General features: G+C 42.0%; 1 protein-coding gene across 8 annotated transcripts in view; it reads right to left on the bottom strand.

Moving 5' to 3' along the window:
* camk2d1 (calcium/calmodulin-dependent protein kinase (CaM kinase) II delta 1) overlaps positions 1 to 17,611 on the bottom strand; it is a 90,756-nt gene extending 73,145 nt beyond the window's left edge. For all 8 annotated transcript variants that reach the window (XM_078276449.1, XM_078276451.1, XM_078276452.1 and 5 more), the window contains exons 1-2: positions 17,254 to 17,611; positions 14,166 to 14,260 (exon numbers count right to left, since the gene is read on the bottom strand). In XM_078276449.1, coding sequence (XP_078132575.1) covers positions 14,166 to 14,260; positions 17,254 to 17,315 — 157 coding nt within the window. In that variant the 5' untranslated portion in view covers positions 17,316 to 17,611. The remainder of the gene's footprint in view (positions 1 to 14,165; positions 14,261 to 17,253) is intronic.
* Between the last annotated feature and the right edge of the window lie 5,149 nt (positions 17,612 to 22,760).

Raw genomic sequence — 22,760 nt, 5'->3', positions numbered from 1 at the left:
TTCTTTTCCTAGAGAGAGACATGCGGGGTTCATACACCTTTTCCAAAGTCAAATTCAAGCACTTTAAGCACTTTCAAGGGTCCATTTTAAAGCTTTTTCCAGCACCTTACACCACCGTAAATTACATACCAATACATAGTCAAAATTATTATTTAGTGTTTTTATCACATTAAAAGAGATACTGCTATAAGACATGTGATTCCCAGGCTGTAAAACTGAAGTAATTTCAAGGGCTGAAAATATGAAGATATAGGATTTGAAGAGAAATATTTTACAGACCTCAGTTCTGGGACACATTCTTGATATAGACATGTTTTGACAACAACCACCACCTGTAAAAGACTTTACAAGAGGCAACTCGTGGGGTTAGTCCCCGTTTAATCCATAATTTGTATTTTCCAGCCAATGTTCATTGAAACGACAACCTGCCGGCGATATTACGGATCCCGTAATATAAGACCCGCCCTTCAATAGCATTTATTGGCCAGGCGTCCAAACCTATCCCCATTTGTACAGGTCCTATCCCCTGACCAATCAGCTATCCGAGGTCAAATGCCTAACCCCAACCAATCGAGCTGCTTCCAAGGGCGGGTCTTGGCGTGGTCATAGTGGGATTCGTAAATTTGCCTCCCGGCATGGTGCAGTAGTGGCTTCATGGGGGCGGAGTCACACGGAAATAGACTGGCAGATCGCAGTCACACATGCGCAAGCGAGCAGGTTTCATTTTAGGATCTCCAACATCTCATTTCTCCATTTAATAAACAAACTATTCAGTCTGATAGGTATTTGTTGTGAAAGAAATACAGTTACAATTTCAAGCATTTCATCCAAAATGTAAGCACTTTTCAAAACCTTGAAAACACAACATCAAAATTCTAGCATTTTCAAGGATTTCAAGCACCTGTACGAACCCTGGACATGGGCCTGTAAATGCCCTGCTAGTATTTTGAACACGTGTACAGTTGGTACTCAGTGGTGAGCCTGGAACTGTACTTGGTTTTAATAATGTTTAGTGCGAGTCACACAGCTGACTCATAGCTGTAAAACGATAAAAACATATAAAACCCTTTGTTTTGGTATCTGAACGAAATCTTTAAAGGCCATCAATTTCAGTTAGGCTCTGCAGGACCTTTACTGGAGCAGACATACTCTGTTATACAGAGTCGCTCCTGTACAGCACTCTGTTGAACTGTTCTTCCATTAACTAATCACCCACACATCGCTCTTGCTTTCTTGGCTTACATCACTGCCTCTCTCTACAAGACTGAAACGCTCTGCAATTTCACACTTGAATCTGTCCCTTTCACTCACTCCATGTTTCCTTATCCTCTGTGTCCTTTGAACCCATCACCCCTTTGGTATATTATTCTCAAGAAAACCTTTAAGACATCATTAAGCCTGCTTTGGCATACACTCAGGTAGGCCTGCACAATAAATAGTTATAAAAAAAAAAATTGCGATCTCGATTGAATTTTTAAATGACATTGATTTTAAAAAATGAAATAAATGTTTGGGGCATTTTTGGCCTTTATTTTGGTAGGACAGCTCTCACAAAGTTCAGGGCTTCACCCTCAGCCAATGACAAAGCACCTTTTAGTCACGTGTTTCACTCGTCGAGCAAGCGCGGTAGTTCGGAAATAAACCAAATGGATATTGATGAAAACCCAGGTACTAATGACAAGAATCAGCCAACCCCTCAAACCAAACTCGTTCCGAAAAAGGTTCGCATTCGGGCAGCATTTTGGATTCAACAAGACGAGGGTCAGTGCGATGTGATTTGCAAGGTAACACCACAAATCTTTACCAGCACCTCAAAACGTCACCACAAAGTGCTATATGATGAAGCCGTACAAGGCAAGAGGGCCGAAAGATCATCATTGTCAAATTAGGTTTTTTTTATGTCCTCCCCATGACTTTGATTTAAATCAAAGTCATTTAAAAATGAAACCGTGAACAGTGTGAATCGAGATTTTATAACGATTTATCGAGCAGGCCTACATCATTCCATCAACCTTGCTGTTAACATTTTCTTTCTCTTCCTCTCTAAAACATTCAGAGATAAACGGGATAAGACGATTGCATCATTTTTTGAGAAACATAAGGGCCGCTTTGAAAATTATCAATCTGAATGTTGACCATAAAATGGGGAGGGCATAAAAAAAATCTAATCTGACAATGCCATGTTTAGATTCAAGCTCTTGCTCAACTCAAGCTCAGGACTTTAATGTTCGAATGAAAAACCAGAGCTTCGTGTTCACACTGTCATGGCAGCATCACATACTAATCTTCTCCTCGATATAAACAGCTGAGGAATGCCTACAGGGTTTAGGTTTATGGGATGACAAATCCATACTGTATGCCCTGAGCACCACCTAAGTCTCTTTCTGAACCAGAAAAAAGCCCTTACTGTGGCTGCCCTTACAAACATGTCTCATATCACCTCCAGTAAATGATGCAATTCCTGATTTCATCCACTGAGCATGAGAGAGAGAGAATATATACCAAGGGGAGGGAAGGCGAGGAAGCAAAGAGACAAAACAAGAAATTTGCCAAGTGTCCCTGGAGGAATCAACACCGTTGGCATGGCTCAGCAAGCTTTTCACCTGACCTGTTGGTGCACAATAAGTGTGGGCTGTCCAAGCATTTGGAAATATGTATTGTCCCTCTGAGACATGAGGCAACTTCAGCAAATGGCATTAATCACATATTAACCAGTAAAGGCCCCCCTCTAGCCAGTGTTTCTTCCTGTTTAACAGTTAAAGACCTTTCTCACACAGGGAATGGGTGTGTGGATAATAGTCAGACGTAAACCATAGAGCTGGGTTTAAAACAAATTGATTTTACGACTTAAAGCGATTTTCATTTGAATGATCCAATAATTGATTGATAATCCATTGATGAAACTATAAGACCTAAGGAATTCATTGGTACCAACTATGCCGGGCTAGTTTGTCGGGAAGGGGGTTAAATAACCCTCCAAAAGTTAGGCTACATTTTGGCGGGGGAAAGCTGGCATGGCCATTTTTGTGGCTTTTTTGGCCTTTATTTCCTAGGACAGCTGGATACACGTCTGTGGAACTGACTAAGCTTGGAGAGAATATGCACGGAATGAAGCACGATCGGGTCCATGTAAAGTAAAGGCAAGGAGTCTCGGTTACTTTATCTGACAGAAATCTTTGCATTTACCTGTTATTTCTGACAATTTGATAAACAAAAACGTATATTATGATTGAGTAAATAAAACCCCAAATCATCAAAAAACAAATAGAATCACCGGGAGAGTCCGGTACAGCCCGACTCTGGAGCTAAAACTGAGATTAGCTCTCATATTCAAGTTTGTTTGGTAAATTGCTCTTAAACACATTTAGAGAGGATTTGAAGTGCCATTTTTTCCCCTCAATTCTTATTATAGTGGTGCTGGTGATTTTCCTTTGGTGCTGGATAAAACCTCTTTGGGGGGGGGGGGGGGGGGAAAAAATCTCTCTATGCAGGAAAAACCCTGAGTGGTGTACAGGAGAGGGCTGATCTAACATGGCAAGTATGACACCATAAAAACATCAAAGACAATGGTACAATACAATAAAATGCAATCCCATCATCACTGTCATCAACATTGTCTTCAGAAAGTTATTCTCAATATTCACAATACATCACCACGAAACCAGAGGAATTAACTAAACCTAGCATGGAACAGAATATCCTGCTGTGTGTTGTGGAGGTGCACGTGAAGGGTTGCTCTATCCATATCTCTACAGAGAAGAAGTGGTGAACACAAAGACAGACACAGTTCAGAGGTCAATGACATGAACAATGGCCTCCCTCTTCCCAATGACAGGAGTAGCCAGAGGACGGAGATAAGACGGAGACAGAGACGGAGGGAAAGGCTTGCACAAAGCTTCAGAGGGACAGACCTTGTGCTCTCACAGAGTCAGCGTGGTGGTTTATTAAGGCGGAGGAGAGCACCGCTGGAAGATGGCGTCTCCAGATTGGAGCAGCCAGTCTCTGTCTGACAGACAAAGAAGCCCTAATTAAAGCAGGCAGCCTGTCCCTCAAGTGGCTGCTCTACTTAGGTAAATGAGGTTTCAGAATAAAGCCCAGAGGGAATACTCCAGTTCATCTCTACGTTTCAAAAAAGGGAAGAGGCAGCACCTGAGTGGATGACACCAATGAAAGCCACGTTGGGAGGGGCCTCAGGCTTAGTAGCAGTCACAAATGATTCTCCCATGTTGACTGCTTCACATCGACAGTACTTTGACAGAAATCTATGCATTTACCTACGATTTGACAATTTAACAAAAATGTATATTATGCTTGAGTAAATTAAATCCCAATTAACAAAAACTGGTAAAAAAAAAAAAATAATAATTAAAATTGAAATAAATCACGGGAGAGTGCTTTGTGTTTTGCATGTTCAACAAGCTGTTTGGTAAATTGCTTCTAAACACATTTGGAGAGTATTTGAATTGCTATTATAGTAAATTATTTTTATTTTAAAACCTCTTTGGGAGGGGGGCACAAAAAAATTCATCTATGCAGGAAAAACCCTGCTTTTTAAACAGAGTCCGACGCAGGGCTCACTTCACATAAGGCGCTACATTACATCACTTCCTGCAAACCTCACAGACAACAACGAGGGCAAAACAGCATCACTGATCTGTTTAACCGGGTCCAGCTCAGCTAAAAACAACACCGAATCAGTCAGCATGTTAGCGTGTCGTTCATTACCGAGCCTGTTTGTAACCATCAGGTTAGCGACAACATCGTCTTGTCTTCACCCGTTTGACTTTAGCATTGTAGTTGACACACTGTCCTGCCGTTACAGACGTGAACTAACCACAGACAGTTGCCTCGTTCATGGACTCACGGCGGAGCACCGCAGCAGAAGCGATATAGGCAAAACACAATTTGTACAGTTATAGGGTAAACACTGCACATACAGTAAGTACAATTACTTACACAAACAAGACCCTATGATATTTGAACTCCTTTATGTGCCAACCAGAAGAGCACAATCTTCAGACAGATACTTTTCATATCTGACAGAAGCTTCTCACAAAGTTTAGATTTAAGAGTTTTGATGTCTAACAGCAACACACGGAGGTGCACAAAGGTCTGTGAATTTCACCGCCCACAGACAGCTACAATAAGGTTCTCCTCCATTTCTGATTCAACGTCAGGAGAATCTCAGCTCTGATAGGCTTTAGTAGAAAAAGCGTGACACATTTGTATCTCCTCTTCAGCTTGAACACTAGAGCTAAAGCTGTAATAACAAGAATGACCAGTTTAAAAAAATAAATAAAGGCTGATATGATTGATAAGTCCTTCTCTTGCCAGTGGATTGGTGGGGCAGAGATGAAAATACCTTTTGCCACGGACTGTGAAGTCCTCCACTCCCGCTGACAGCTGCTCTATAACATGGCAGCCTGATTTCTGCTTTTCATGCTCCCTCGCGTCTTTCTGGTGAGATATTTTTAGCCTGCCATGAGCAGCTGTGCATCAGTTAGAAGAAGAGGGAGTCTGGGGAGAATTATTACAAATAAACACACTTCTGTCATTGCACTACTGTTAAGCTTCATTTCATTTTCACTGTTTCCCCTGTTGGGTAGAATGAACTGAATTTTGAGTCTAGATTCAAAGGAGACTGTAAAACGACAGTTAAGGGCCTTTTGTCTTTGATAAATCAATAATGGGATTATACCAGTGAGGTTTTATGCTCATGTAAATAAAAATAAAAACTCCATCTGTTGTCCTGGTGAAACAGAGAGCAGACAGAGAAAACAAGAGGTTCTTAGCAGTGTCGTGAATGTTGAAAGCAATCCACTTAGCTGAACACAGTCAACATGCAAACAGAGGTAGCAGTAGAAAGGCTGTATTTAAAATCTTTTAATACTAGTGCCGATACGATATCAGAGTTTGAGAGTAATGATACCTAATCAACTTTTTCTTGTACAAACACCAAAGTTTTCAAATGTTAAATGTCCTAACCCAAGCTGATATACACAAATAATAAAAATAAATAAAAATCCTAAAATTCAGATTTAATGATGTGTTACTCCGGTCCAAAAGAAAAGTATTGCTGGTGGGTACACAAGACACACACGTTGTTCCTTTGACTTCTAATTGTTTAGGAGGGACTAAAGGAAAAACTACAAACCCCAATTCCAATGCAGTTGGGACATTGATTAAAACGTAAATAAAACAATACAATGATTTGCAATCCTTCTCAACCTATATTCAATTGAATACACTACAAAATATATTAAATGTCCAAACTGAAACTTTATTCATTTTTGCAAATGTTCACTCATTTTGAATTTGATGCCTGCAACACGTTCCAAAAAAGCTGGGGCAACAAAAGACTGGGAAAGTTAAGGAATGCTCAAAAAACACCTGTTTGGAACATTCCACAGATGAACAGGTTAATTGGTCATGATGATTCGGTATAAAAAAAAAAAAATAAAAAAAAAAAAGAGCATCCCCAAAAGACTCAGTCGTTCACAAGCAAGGATGGTGCGAGGTTCACCACTTCGTGAACAACTGCGTGAGCAAATAGTCCAACAGTTTAAGAACGTTTCTCAACTTACAGTTGCAAGGAATTTAGGGACTTCATTATCTACAGTCCATAATATCATCAAAAGACCAAAAACCAACATTGAATGCCCGTGACCTACAATCCCTCAGGCGGCACTGCATTAAAAACAGACATTATATAAAAGCTTCTCCGGGAACCATCACCTTATCGTGGTGGAGAGGTTTGTGTGTCCCTATGAACCTGAGGGCTGTGTTGTCAGGAGCTTGGTGCTCCAGGTAAACGGGGAACCATCCAAGCTGTGTACAGTAAGGATGGGACCCTGTTGACCTCAACTGAGGTGGTAATAGTGTGGTGGAAGGAGCACTTTGAGGAACTCCTAAATCCAGCTAATATGCCCTGTATGGTAGAGGCAGAGCTGGAGGATGATGGGGGATTGTCGTCAAATTCAGTGGGACAGTACCTAAGGAGTGGCAGAGCGGGGTGGTGGTTCCCCTTTTCAAAAAGGGGGACCAGATGGTGTGTGCCAATTACAGGGGTATCACACTTCTCAGCCTCCCCGGTAAAATCTACTCCAAAGTGCTGGAAAGGAGGGTTCGGCCGATAGTCGAACCTCAGGTTGAAGAGGAACAATGCGGATTCCGTCCTGGTCGTGGAACAACAGACCAGATCTTTACTCTCACAAGAATCCTGGAGGGAGCCTCAGAGTATGTCCATCTGGTCTACATGTGTTTAGTGGATCTGGAGAAGGCGTATGACCGGTTTCAAGAGGAGATACTGTGGGAGGTGCTGCGAGAGTATGGGGTGAGGGGGTCCCTTCTCAGGGCCATCCAATCTCTGTACGACCAAAGCGAGAGCTGTGTCCGGGTTCTTGGCAGTAAGTCAGACTCGTTTCAGGTGAGGGTTGGCTTCCACCAGGGCTGCGCTTTGTCACCAATCCTGTTGCTCCTGAGGCCATGGTTCTCAGCAGGAAACTGATGAGTGCCTACTCCAGGTAGGGAATGAGTCCTTACCCCAAGTGAGTTCAAATACCTTGGGGTCTTGTTTGTGAGTGAGGGGACAATGGAGCGGAAGATTGGTCGGAGAATCGGCGCAGCGGGTGCGGTATTACATTCAATTTATCCAACAGTTGTGACAAAAAGAGAGCTGAGCCAGAAGGCAAAGCTCTCGATCTACTGTTCAATTTTCGTTCCTACCCTCACCTATGGTGACGAAGGCTGGGTCATGACCCAAAGAACGAGATCCAGAGTACAAGCCGATTGAAATGGCTGGCCTCTCCCTTAGAGATAGGGTGAGAAGCTCAGTCATAAAAAATGGAAAATGTATACTCAATATTAGTGATGGTCATTTACTAAATCCCATGTAGAACAAGCTGCAATAAAAACGGACACAAGACTAAAAACAGGGAAACAGCTATTCCTACTGATGCCCAAAATCAACACCTCTTGAGCACTAATTAACTTATTTTGTCTTGTTGTTTAATCTGTAAATTAAAAAAAATTAAAAAAATAAAACAAAGCACTGTTGAGTCTCGGCAAACTCACAGCAACGACAAACCTCTAGAAAGTTTCCAGTCTTTGTGCTAAGCTAACCAACTCCTGACTGTAGCCATATATTTGCCGGGCAGATCTGAGTAGTATTAGTCTTCTCATCAAACTCTCGCAGGAAAGCGAGTAAGCGAACTTCCCAAAATCTGGAACTATTGTAGTGCTGCTGCGATTAGTTGACTTAATCGACCATTAAAAAAAAGTCGAAGGCAATTTTTTTTTAGTCGACGTAGTCGTTTTACTATTGATTGCCTATTTATTTTTGGTCTCCTGTCTCAAACGGCTCGCTGTAATTCACCTCCTGACTCTGCCTCTGAACGTAAGCATATGATTATTAATGAAACGGAGAGCAAGTCTGTACTGTTTATTAACTCCTGGCAAGTACAAGGACTGTCTTTGGATGTTAAACAGGCTACTTAGACTTTGGCAGTAATGTTTTCAACCCTGCCATGCACCCAAGTGTAAAAGCGAGCAGCTACACACTGCCTGCGTGGTGTGAGCGTGGAGTTTCTATTGTGTGTCAGCTGCGTGGATTTTTCTATGTCTTTACACACCAGAAACATGTCTGACGCGGCGCTGCTGCTGCTAGCCTTGTCTGTACACATGTATGTTTCCCATTGAATTACTACACTCAAGCAGTAGTATACTTCATGTTAAACATAAATATATACTGGTTTGATTACAGCAAAGACAACGTCGGCAGTATTGACGGCAAAATAGGCTACAGAATATTTTGTTCTGTATTAACAGGTGCAATATTTGAAAATCGATAATTTATTTTTTAAATACATTTATATCTGCATTTATGTCATTTTTTATTTGGTAACATTTAAGTTATTTATATCGTTTACGGCACAAGTGACATTTTATGTTTTGGCCCTTCAGTTGAGTTCAAAATAAAATGGACGAAATAACGATTTTTTTTCTTGATTAGTCGATTAATCGTTAGTGGCAGCACTAAACTATTGCTTTAACAGTATCCACCGCCCACTGTGCTCTGTTTGGAAACATACCCAGAAAATCTGGTGTATTCCAACGGCATGGTGGGATGAACGAGTGACAGTGAAATGAGGTAAAATATTAAGTGCAATCAGCTTACAGTCTTTAATAAGCAATAAGGGTCAGAGGACACACTTTAGGCATGAGAGACAGACTATTTAAATGGTGACAGAGTAACAAGGATATTCTCTAAGGGCTGTCCGAGTCCTTGCTTGTGCCTGCATGAACAGCTCATCCAAGCCAAGGGCCATATGGGTGAGCCAGAACCTGAGAGATGAGCTGTGGATACAATGACAAGACACTAGGGATAGACCAATTATCGGCCGTTTTTTGGCAGTTTGCAGATTATCTGTATCGGCATTTAATTTGCCTGATAACCGATAAAGTTAATAAATTAAAAAGTGGTCTACTTTGGCTCGCCTACAGCTCTGTCTGTCCCTCTGCTTCGGTTTCACTCACCACTGAGTCTGACTTCATGTCCCGCCCACAACACTATCTGACTCTCTGTTACTGGGTATTATGTTGAAAGTTGCTCATTAAATAAATGTTTAAATCATTTAAACAAAATGTTTGTGTTTGAGTACGTTAAATTCAATTTTCATTGTAAATGCATATCTGTTCCAAATATCGGTCATTGGTTTCAATAACTACTAAAAATCATTATCGGTCTATACCTACAAGACAGACTGAAATAACATTTAGATTGTACACACGGCACTGCTTTGTGTCATGTCTCTTTTTCCCCCCTTTTATGAAAACACACCACACACACCCCTTGATCCATCTCTTTCATGTCTGGTCTTAGCAGGGTGCTGTGTAAATGGCATGCTGAGCCCCTGACATTAGCTGCTAAACCAATCTCTGGCACCGCACATACACCAACCAGTGGTGTGTGCTCTAATGGAGCACTTTATTTAGACACTGCGTGTGCATGTGCGTGTGTGTGCGCAGGTACAGGAGAGTGTGGCAGGAAGGATTTAGGCACCGCTGACCCAGTCTGGCTATAAAGCTCAGAGGGCTCGGGTCATCACCCATGTTGCCAGGCTTACAGCTAACATAAAAAGCAGTTGGCTCCAGCATGCTAAGCTACAGTGTGTGTGTGAACGTGGCTTAGGAAGAACTTACAGGGATCAATGCGGTTAAATGAAGCTAGATGAAAAATGGCTCATTTCAAATTCAGTAAATTATATGATTGTTCATTGTTCAGTCAAATGTGACTGAGCCGTATGATTCATAGAACACTGACGGCATCATGCACTGGCATAATTAACAGCACAAAGCCTGTAATATACTTCAACGCTTAGATTACCCCACACACTATATTTAGCTCTCCATCGCTTTTGTTTCCATGGGAATGAAGAGTTCACGGTGAGCGACTGGGGCCTGGGGTATTTTCCAGAAGCAAAACGACAGAATGGCTGGCTCCTGAACCATAGCTAGCTTTTCCACAGCCTGGTGGGTTTGTCAAGTGATCATTTCCACTCGGCTGAGTCCAAGCATCACTAGGTCTGTGTTTAACCACTGCCCCAGTTTTCCCTTTATACAAGCCTGTGCCGTCAGTGGAGACAGGCTTTCAGTTCGGTACATCTGGATAACGTTTCAGTTCCGTGTTCCGTGCCTGGCTCAGTATTAGGGCTTTTATTTTGAAGAGAGGGGTTTAGGATAAGTAATTAGCATTAACTTTTTACAAATTTGTATTATTGTTTAAATTCAAACATGATTTCTTTTGTGCTACGTTTTTGCTGAGGACTGAAGGACTGCATGTATTTTGTGAACTTTACAATGCATTGTAGCAGCGCAGACTGAGCCTAGTTTTCATGTTTGTTTTTACAATTTGAAGGATTGTATAGCCACATAATGGGCTCCTATTTTTGATTTAATAATTCAGTTAATATTGGGTTTAAGCAGCAGTGTTTATGTGTAGTGATTCAGGCTGATTTAGCCAACAGTACACTTTATTTATATTCTTCCAGTTGGATTTAACTGCTGTACAGTTGTAAAATGCACTTACTTTCACAAGATTACATTATTTACCCGTCTTGCAACTTGTGAAATACAGTAGGTCAAATCTCCCCTGGTCATGGCTGCTGTCAGGATTGTCTCAGGGAAAACATCACACAAGCCTGTTAAAGTAGAATGAATTTGACACTTTATATTTTTTTAAGATTATTTTTTGCCTTTATTTTTGACAGGACAGCTGAAGACATGAAAGGGGAGAGAGAGGGGGGGGAATGACATGCAGCAAAGGGCCGGAGGTCGGAGTCGAACCCGGGCCCGCTGCATCGAAGAGTAAACCTCTATATATGGGTGCCCGCTCTACCAGGTGAGCTATCTGGGTGCCCGTGAATTTTGCACTTTTGTTTGAAATGTAAATATAAAAATGGAACCTAAGTTGAAGGAGTTACCTTATGTTGCCCTGTGACTGTGTCCATTTTGAAAAGCATTGTATTTTATGTCTGCATCTGCTAATGGGCCATCACAATAACAATAGTTCTAATCATGTTAATTCCACTACAGGACAGACTTGATGTTCTCTGCAATTAGGTGGAAGAAATGTGCATATATTGGTAATCAGCCAAAATGAGTTGGAAAATATCAGCATATCAGATATGGGCAAAAACCCAACATTGTGCATTCCTACATCCAAATCTGCCAGTTAATTCAGAATACAACTAAAGTTTGACAGAAGTAACACAGTCAGTGTGCAGTGCTGCCTTTTATAATCAATTCAGCGTTTGATTTTTTTCAATAAAAGAATGTTGGAACGGATTTCCTTTCATATTTTTTACATTCAACAAGCAGTTTGTTGTATTTTAGCAGAATACTGAAAGCATGGGGTATAATATTCTGACTGTATACAGGGATGGCACAAATACAGAATACAATAATTCAATGCCAACGGTCCAATGTAAATATTGAAAACACATGAGAAAATACAGACACTAAGATGTACAACAATTACGTATTCTCACAGTCAAAGCAGACACACTTGCATCATAGACGCCCATAAACAGATGAGGTTGCCAAGATAAAGTCTGTCAAATAGTCTTCCTGATGGTTTACTTAAAATGAAATGTCCAGCTGTAGTACAGTCCCATTGATATTCCTTGGGAAGGCCATGCACCAGAAAGCACTAACTTTGGTGTGAGGCCAATGTTTACAGCCACATAAAGCCTCTCCAGCTAGAGGGAGCTTCCTGTTTAGGATTTCTCATCACACAGCAGCGTTGGCAACCAGTCTGGGGTTTCCCCTCATTGAACTTGACCTTCAGTTCAGCCTGCTTCAATATCTCTCAGCCGCTCTAACCGTACACTACTGTGGCTGGCTGCGTTTGCTTAGAGGGCGGTCATTCATCTCTCCCTCTTCTGAACACTGTCATGGGAGACCCCTGTAAACCACATTATGGTGGGTTTCATGATTTGAGGCTCTGATGTTAATATTTTTTTGCATTAAATAAAATCAACACATATAATATAAATCTTATATATTATCAGTCTGCTTGCCTGAATTTAGTTTTTCACTTGACAGTAATGTGTGATACCCAACTATATTGGTTTGTCATATAATTGTGGCCATGTGCGCCCCCCCCCCGAAGCAGAGGGACAGACACAGAGCTGTAGGCGAGAAAAAGTATTGCACTTTAATTAACTTTATCGTTTATCAGGCAAATAAAACGCAGATACAGATCATTTGCAAACTGCCCCCAAAAAAAAAAAACGACCGATAAATTGGCCAGGGCGTCGGTCTATCCCTAATCTCAAGGTAATACAAAATAAGCGCCGAGCACAACACCATAATAAATAGTGTAAATATCAATGTGACTGTACTAGGATGCAACAACAACATAAACCAGGATTAGCCTTTGAATGTAAAGGGCCTCTGGTTTGAGAGGTTAAAAGTCCCACCAGATAAAACACTAAAAAAAACAAAGTGCTAAATTACATTTGTTTTTCTTGCTTCCTGAAAAGTTGGCTCTCATTTTGTACAAACACCAGACACACACACACACACGGTGAGAAGCTCAGGCTCAGCGAAGGCATCTGGCCAAAGCAATCTGAGCATGGAATCAATGATGAACTCCCTTTCTATAAACATCTACCCTCCTCTCTTTCTACTATCCTTCCCTTTCATCAGCTCATGTTCTTCCCTCACCTCTGGAACCACAAGCTCTCTCACTCAAGCTTCCAATTTCTCACCATATTGGACTAGCTATGAATGGAGATTCTGTTGCGTCACTGAACCATCGAGAGAAGAGATAGGCCATTATCTTTTTACTCGTTTCATCGTTCTTATGGTCTCTAGTCTTTTCTTATAAAACCGCACGTACTCCCATGTTGCTTTTCTTCATGCAGTTGTTAATGCTGTGAGGAAAGCCCCTGCTTCCCCCATGAGACGCTGCATCTGCTGCCGCTGTGCAATCTCCATCACTGTGTGCCTTTTCAAGCCTATCTCCTTTTGTTTGAGCATTTGTGTGTTGTGCGCTCTGCCGTCTCGCATGGGGATTTACCAGCAATGTGACATCCTGACAGCGGGGTCTAGGCCTGCACAGAAGGGAGGAAATAAAAGAATCCATGCCTTCACTTCCTGGGCAGACAATCTATCTAAAATAAAAAAAACTATTAGGTACTTGGGAGGAGAGAACAATATAAAAAAAAAAAAAAAAAAAAAAAGAGAGATTCAAAATTCTGCCACCACTGGCTTGTGTTTACATGTGAAAGACAGCGCTGTGAGTCATATACAGCTCATCACAAGTCAGAAGCAGATGAGTCACAAAAGTAGCTCCCTCCTTCATGCTGGTGTCACTTTGATGAGTGGAGTTACAAAAATGGAAAGCGAAAGTGATTTAAAGGGTGCAGGAGTACAATGTGGTCGGCATAGTCGCCACCATTTGAAACCTGACCACGTCCTGCTATTACAGACACAACTTGGAGTCAAATGATGGCGTGACAAAGCATGTATGGCCAAAAAAAGAGGAAGTAGGTTTGAGGGGTGACAGGGCTATAAAAGAGGAACGGTTATAAGCAAAGATCATGCCGTCTACCCAACAAAACAGCATGAGGTTAACGCCACATTACAGGGCATGTACTCACCCCTGGCAGACAACTTCTTGGTGTTGATTATCTTAGCAGCGTACTCCTGCCCTGTGGAAATCTTCATGCACCGTCTCACCACAGAGAAAGCCCCCCTACAGAAGAGTTAGGCATCAGTCACCGTTTGGCAAGACGTTCAAAACATTCAAGTACAGCCATCAAATACCACTTTTAAAGGGTAATTTCGGTATTTTTCAACCTGGATCCTATTTCCCCATGTATTGGTGTTTAAGTAACTAATGTGAAGAAAAGACGTTGAAATTGGTCCAGTATTGAGCGAGAACGCTGTAACCGGCAGCCTCGAACCAGGCACGCAGCAATGTAACCCTAAAGGGCAATTGCACATCGCCAGTTTCATCCACCAAAAGTTCTGTTTTTGCTGCTGACAGGCTCAGATTATTATTCTCAGGGTCTGACAACATTATGGAAATGATCCCTACAGAGAGAAATATCTTTTTGTTTAACATGAAACAGCCCTGAAATTGTCAAACCCACCAGACTCCATGTAAATAATCAGGACTTTTAGCGTGTATAGAGCCAGCATATCTCCACATGTAAATGGGTGAATTAAGGGTTTATATCAACCAAACCAGAGTGGTGATTGTTGGAACAGTGGAAAGATGAACCAAGACGGCTTTTGGTAGTTTTATTTAGTTTGTCGAGTTTGAATTAAGTGCGTTTTACGATGATAAAATTACCGTTTATTTAAATGGAGTCTGGCGATTTTGCAATAGCAATTTCGGGGGTGTTTGATTTTAAACAAAAACGATTGTCCTCTTTTACAAAAAGGTCTCTCTCTGTAGGGATCCTTTCCATAATGTTGTCAGACACTTAGAATACTAATCTGAGTCTGTCAGCAGCAACAACAGAACTTTTAGTGAACGGAAATTGATACGCGTCGTTGACAGACGCTTACCCCCTGGGTTTTCACCGCAGGCTTACGGTCAGCTCTATGCGTTGCTATAGTTTCTGTTCACAAACCAACCAGCCAACAGCTTGCAAGACTGCAGACCCGATAAGGAGAAACACAGCTACTTTTAAATATTAAAGACATGGATATCAACAGGTTTCTGGAAATGCGCACACATCGCTACGCCGACCTTTTTAAAAGACATACTATCCCTCTTCGGTCCCCCTATGCCTTTAAGAAGCTGGTTGAAGGAATGAAAGAGGGACGCTGTGTTTGCACGCTCCAAAAAGTCTGCCACCGCAGGTAAACTTTGAAAAAAAATCCTATTTTGCACGGCTACATATAAAAACGGGAATATTAGTGGAATGTTCACTTTCATTAGCCATGTAAACAGCTTAGCCAGAATATCCTCTTTTTCGGAATAAGGGCAAAAAACGGAATATTATGTGCATGTAAAAGGTAGTCATTGTAGCTTGTTTCGCCACTGGCCACTGCAGCAGTCTTACTTGCTACTGGACCAATTTCAAAGACGGTTGTCTCCATCAGTCACTTAGACACAAAAACAAAGTTAGCTTTAACAGACAGAATAACATTTGTTTTACATTCTCAGAGACACTCCTCAAAATGCAACAAGAGGAGCGATGAGCATGATCTGTACATTAAACTGTGATTACAAGTCTTTATTTTGGTCTTTACATTTTGTGCATTTGCCAGGGGCTGATATAATCTGCATTAAAGCACTGTTCTGAACACATAGTGAACAGGGCACATTTCAACACTATACCAGTCTTCTGAAGTCTGACCAATTCAGTTCACCTTGCTATAGGCCTACACCCCCTCCTAAGGGCTTACTTTCAATAGGTGCTCATTTCAAAAAAGAATGCAGCTGGAACGTGAATGACTATGTGCATAGTGTCATTGCAAGAATTTTCCTTTGAGGCACACGTTCAACAAAACCCTGATAGCCTACAGAAGTAGTATTTCTACCTATGATTTGCTACCCAAACTTCCAAACATTCCTGAAGACAGAGCAGAGCAATACTTGATGTATCTGCCTGGTATTTAATCAGTGTGATAAATGATTGATAGATGACTATGTCAGCTCAAAGTACTCTCTGGGATTTCTCTTGTCAATCAGTTTGCTGACAGCTTTTTACAAAGACAAACACTACATGACTGAACCTGAAGCCAGATCAAACCGGTGAGCAACACCTTCCCAGAGCTAACTAAAGACCGGGTTTACCTGTGTTCAGTTATATAGGACAGCCTAGGTGTAATAGTAGGCTACAGGCCTACGTTTTGGCGGCAGAAAACCTAGCCTACAGTTGTTGACATTGTAGTAGAAACTAAATTGCTGTAAGTTTGAATGCGCCGTTGTGTGTATGGTACCAGTACCACAGACACCACTGAGGAATTTCAACGCTTAGCATTTTGCAAAAGGGCGGAAACTTCTGAAAACACATTCCAAATGACTGAGAACACACATTTAGATTATTTTTATATATATAAAAAACAGCCGTCGTGTCTCGTTTTAAGGTGGGCTTTATTTCACTGCAGCGGACTGAGAGCGACACAGGTGACATGTCTCCGCTGGCATGCGTTGCTAATGACACAACACCGAATTCCATCCATATTTCTGCTTGTTTGTACATGCCTGGCACGTAGCCAGGAGGTACAAGCTGTTAGAGCATCATTTAAGATTATTGGTATATTATGATGTGCCCCATTATATTCGGCATGCATCCCATGGCACTCAGCTGCGTTCTCTTTTCTTTTTTAAAATTCAACTTTTTGAATTGTTCATTACTGAAGCATTACTCCTCCAAAATACAGCTTAATAGAATGGGCGTCGACCAGCAGCAACAACCGATTCAAAAAGTTGAGATAAGCACGAGAGCATAGGACGTATAAAACATTATACCTCGGGATTTAATACAGAGTCTTTAATATCGTTTCACGCTCATGCTGTTATAGTAAACAAATGTACAAGTAGGCGAAATAAAAACGAAATAGAATGGGAGTTGGCGTGACGTCCTGCCCACCCGCGCTCTCTAAACATGTTACCAGGTAGGCTAGGCGGAGGTCTCTCGCAGAGATATCGACGATAGTAAAAGCGCATGGCAGTTAAGCTTCACTTTAACTTTCGAGGAAAATATTTGTAAAATGAAGAGAACTTACTTCCCCAGCTCCTCGTACAGCTGATACTCATCGGTAAACCTGGTGCACGTCGTTGCAGCCATGTTAAGGTGAGCAAAGAGCAACTTGGCAAACTGAACGCCTGAGTTAGTCGCTTTAAAAACACTCCACAAACCCTTTCTCCTGTGGGTCCCAAAGTGCCACTTGTCGCGTTTCGGCGGAGAAATAAAAGCAAAGGTAGGAAGTATTTAGTAGCCTAATGACTCCTGAAAGGTGTAACGTTAAAGGTAAAAGCTCGGCGTCGCTCCTCCCGGCTCCTGTTCGCAGACCCCGGTTCCTTCTGGAGCTGACAGGGAAGTCGCGACCTGCTGTTGGGTTTGCCTGACACTGGATTAGTTGACCGCAGTCAAGACAGACTTTATATTCAATATCGCTTATCCGGTGGTGTCATTTCAAAATAAAACTCCAATTAACGCATTTTAATTCTGTTGCTCTTGTAGTTGTAGGGAAACACCGAATTGTTAATGATATTTTCAACAACATTTTTGGTCCTGTTTTTCGCTCATTCTAAACCAAATATAGATTGTATGTCCTTTAAAATGATTTCCCCCCCCTCCAATGTAATTTCTTTTTATCTTTCTTTGTGTTTTCTTGGAAAGCCCATCCCGGGTTTTGTTTTTCACGTGAACCTGGGAATTGTAAACCAACTTCTGTGTATAATGTTAGCAATAGCTTCTAACAGGCTAGTGGCTTTATGATCAGCACTTCGGTATTCATTATGATCCAACCACAGAACTACAAAAATGTATGTTCCACCGTGATAAGTACAAGATCAAAAAATACAAAAAATCTAGAAAATGCATTTTTCTTCTGTCAAGGTGAAAATGATAGTTCAAAAACTGTAAAAAGGCAGACGGAAAATACGTTTGCATCAAGGTATAGGACAGTTAATTGTTAAAATACACTTTTTAATTACTTTCATCTTGGCAAAGTGTACCACTACCTGGAACTTGTAGCCTACACCACAATGTATAGTTACATTGTATTCAACTTAGGAAAACAACCTGATTTGAAAAATCATGTTATTTTAGTGGTGGTTGGTCGCTGAATGTTATAGCAAACTATTTCCTCAATGTGGCAAACTTGAATATTTTACTTTATTTTGGAGGTAAAATAACTTAACATCCGTTTTATTTCTTGTATGCGGTATCTAGCTTGATAAAGCTGAATTCCGTCTGAGCGCTTCCTCGTTCAAAATGCTACACAAGGGCTCCATCTAGAGGCAGCAGGGGGACCACACATCTGAGACTGGAAAAGCACTACCGAGCCTCTAGAACCCATAAACACGGACTGCTGGTTTTGGTAGTCTCTTAATGTGATCCACATAATACAGTTAAAAGTAGGTCTATCTAATTGACAAATAAACTCTAAGCTTGACTGTTTTCCTGCAAAAATTACCATGGAAACAACCATTTCAGAAGGTAAATGAAAACTTTAGGCTACTGTTTAAATATGTATTGCCTATATGCAGTGGTGGAATGTAACTATATAGTACATTTACTCAAGTAGCTACTGTACTAAAGTACAAATGTTAAGGTACTTGTACTTTACTTGACTCTTTTCTTTTCATGCCACTTTCTACTTCTACTCCGCTACATTTCAGAGAGAAATATTGTACTTTTTACTCCACTAAATTCATCTGTTACAGCTTTAGTTACTAGTTACATTACGATTTCTAAACACAGAACACATGTAGTTTATAAAATCTGGTGTTTTATTATAAATTAAACTACCCCAAAAAGTATATGCCTACAAGTCCAGCTGAATGGGATGTGTTCAGGACTGCTACCAACAGTCTGGATGAGTGCACAGAGGCTGTGACGTCATACATCAGCTTCTGTGAGGACTGCTGTGTTCCATCAAGCACCAGGGTGAGTTACAACAATGACAAACCCTGGTTCACAGCCAAACTCAGAAGGTTAAGGCTGACTAAGGAAGAGGCGTTCAGGAGTGGGGACAAAAACAGAATTAAAGAGGGGAAGTAGAAGTTTAGGAAGGCAGTGAGAACGGCTAAACTACTGTACTCTGAGAAACTCCAGCATCAGTTCTCTACTAAGGACTCTGTGTCTGTCTGGAAAGGGCTCAAACCGATCACAAGCTACAAGCCCAAAGCCCCCCACTCCTCCTTCAATGACCGACGCCTAGCCAACGACCTCAATAAGTTCTACTGTCGCTTTGAAAGACAAAAGGTCAGTCCTGACACCATCTCCCACGACACCTCCCTACAGCTACAGCCACTGTGCATCACCTCCACCTCCCCCACCTCAGCAGGGGCCTGGGCTCCCCCACCAATGCCCTCTTTAAAGGTCTCCACCTCCATCCACCCTCACACCCCAGTAATGACTCTTTCCATCAATGTGAGAGACGTCAACAGACTCTTCCCTGCAAAGCTGCTGGACCGGATGCTGTCTCCCCATCCAGCTTGAAGCACTGCGCTGATCAGCCGTCTCCAGTGTTCACAGACATTTTCAACACCTCACTGGAGACATGCCACGTGCCAGCCTGCTTCAAGACCTCAACCATAATCCCTGTTCCCAAGAAGCCAAGGACCACAGGACTTAATGACTTCAGACCCGTCGCCCTGACCTCTGTGGTTATGAAGTCCTTTGAGCGCCTTGTGCTTTCTCACCTCAAAGCCATCACTGACCCCCTCCTGGACCCCTGCAGTTTGCCTACAGAGCCAATAGGTCTGTAGACGATGCAGTCAACCTGGTCCTCCACTACATCCTCCGGCACCTGGACTCCGCAGGAACCTACACCAGGATCCTGTTTGTGGACTTCAGCTCTGCCTTCAACACCATCATCCCGGCTCTGCTTCAGGAGAAGCTCTCCCAGCTTGGTGTGCCTGACTCCACCTGCAGGTGGATCACTGACTTCCTGTCTGACAGGAAGCAGCATGTGAAGCTGGGGAAACACGTCTCCGACTCACAGACCATCAGCACCGGATCGCCCCAGGGCTGCGTTCTTTCCCCCCCTGCTCTTCTCCCTGTACACCAACAGCTGCACCTCCAGTCACCAGTCTGTCAAGCTTCTGAAGTTTGCGGACGACACCTCCCTCATCAGACTCATCTCCGATGGAGACGAGTCCGCCTACAGGTGGGAGGCTGACCACCTGGTGACCTGGTGCAACCAAAACAACCTTGAGCTCAACGCTCTAAAGAGATGGTTGTGGACTTCAGGAAGAACCCAGCCCCACCTGCCCCCATCACCCTCTGTGGCTTCACAATTGACACTGTGGAGTCATTCCGCTTCCTGGGAACTATCATCTCCCAAGACCTCAAGTGGGAGCTGAACATCAGCTCCCTCGTCAAGAAAGCACAACAGAGGATGTACTTCCTGCGGCAGCTGAAGAAATTCAACCTGCCAAAGACAATGATGGTGCACTTCTACACAGCCATCATTGAGTCCATCCTCACATCCTCCATCACCATCTGGTACGCTGCTGCCACTGCCAAGGACAAGGGCAGACTGCAGAGTGTCATTCGGTCAGCAGAGAAGGCGATTGGCTGCAATCTGCCGCTGCTCCAGGACCTTTACGCCACCAGGACTCTGAAGCGAGCTGGAAAGATTGTGGCCGACCCCTCCCACCCCGGACACAAACTCTTTGAGCCACTCCCCTCTGGCAGGAGGCTGAGGTCCATCAGGACCAAAACCTCACGTCATATGAACAGTTTTTTCCCCTCCACCACTAGCCTTATCAACAAGGCCTGGAAACCACTCTGACTCTCCACCTTCATGCCACTGTTCTCTCTCTGCTGTAATGCTCTTTGCTCTTTATTTTTTATTTATATCTTTATTTATTCTTTATTTTTAACTTAATACATACTCTGTAAATATACTTATACTTATATTGTTTGTACCTATACTTATATTGTTTAATATTCCATCTAAAGAATGTGTGACGTGCACCAACAACACCAAAACAAATTCCTTGTATGTGTTAAAAAACATACTTGGCAATAAAACCTTTTCTGATTCTGATTCTGATTCTGATTCTGAAATGATTAGACCATTAAACACCTAGTTGATCAAAAGAACTGTTTTGGTATTTTCCAGTTTCTAAAATGGGAGGTTTGTTCTACAATGAGTACTTTTACTTTTAATACTTTAAGTACATTTTCCTGATGATACTTACATACTTTTACTTATGAAATTAGGATTATAACAAAAAACTTGATATTGAAACTTTCATTCTACATTTAAATGACTTTTTAATATATTTGTGTGTGTATGTGTTGAGAGGCATGTCTCGGTCCGTCTCTCTTTTCCAAGACTGACATTTAAAGAAAAAAACATAAATACAACCAACATTTAGCTTGGGGTAGGTTGTAACATTTTGTAACCCAGACTCTTGTCACAACTAACCCAGACTATTGTCACCATGAACTTGCTTAATTTACAGCTAACAGCTAAAACGTTAGCACTAACAACCTGCATGAAAGATATCCATATAGACACACAATAAACATGATTTAAGTTTATGGAATTGCTTTCACAAAACTAAATGAGGTAAAACAAAACAAAAAAATCATTCTAAAATGTGCAGGGGGCTGCTTCTTCACATGTGTATTAAGGACTAAACACAGCATGTTTAGAGTGAATCAGGTGATTTGAAACTTGTTAGTGATTGGAGAAATTGGACGTGTTACAACCAGTGACTGTAAAAGGTTACAACCAGTGACTGTAAAAAGAACCCGTGTTACCACTGACCCCAGTCACTGCCTGGCCTGCTGGTTCAGTGCAGCTAACGTTAGAGCAACTTTGGCAGACACACAAACCACCCTACAACAGCTGATTCCTACAAGATTAATAAAGTGTAAGTATTAACCATATATAATGTCTGTGATCTACGTTGCTGGCATGGTTACTAGACGTTTGTTGTTTTGTTGGTTTAAAGGGGTGATAGAATGCAAAACCGATTTTACCTTTTCATAGTTGAATAAGTTTGGTGGGTAAATAGGACATACGTAGAACCTCAAAATCCCATTGACACCTCTTTCCTCTGCAAATCTCACAATTTGAAACTGCTGCTGAAAACGGGCGAATCTCAACTAACTTATTTGGCTCTAGTCTCTATCTTTGTCACGCCCCAACATTTACATTTAGTGGCTACACCACTGATCTGAGATCAGGTAGTCTTCTGAATAGGTCAGATCTCAGAAATTGTATACATTGTTCATCTGCTATTTTACCACTACATTCACTTCTGAGACTTTTTTATGCGAGAAATCAACTATGTAGAAGTCAAATATGGGCCGTTTTATGAAAATTGATGGCTAATTGCAAATGTTGTCCGACTGTGTGTCAGAGTTCAGCGGCCGGTGCTGCCTGGGTTACTGCCTCGTCGCCCGGTCTGTCTTCCTTCACAGACCTCGGCCCGCTGTGAGCTAGATGGAGCTCCGTCACGGCCGGCAGCCCGCGGTGCTCGATACCCGCGCAAAGTCACCGTTTCTGGGTTAGTGGACTACCAAACGCCGCTGCCCTGACAG

This window comes from Sander vitreus, chromosome 19 (assembly GCF_031162955.1).
Source record: "Sander vitreus isolate 19-12246 chromosome 19, sanVit1, whole genome shotgun sequence".
Classification (NCBI taxonomy): domain Eukaryota; kingdom Metazoa; phylum Chordata; class Actinopteri; order Perciformes; family Percidae; genus Sander; species Sander vitreus.
The sequence above is the reverse complement of the archived record's forward strand: the minus strand, read 5'-3'. Positions and strand labels throughout refer to the sequence as shown.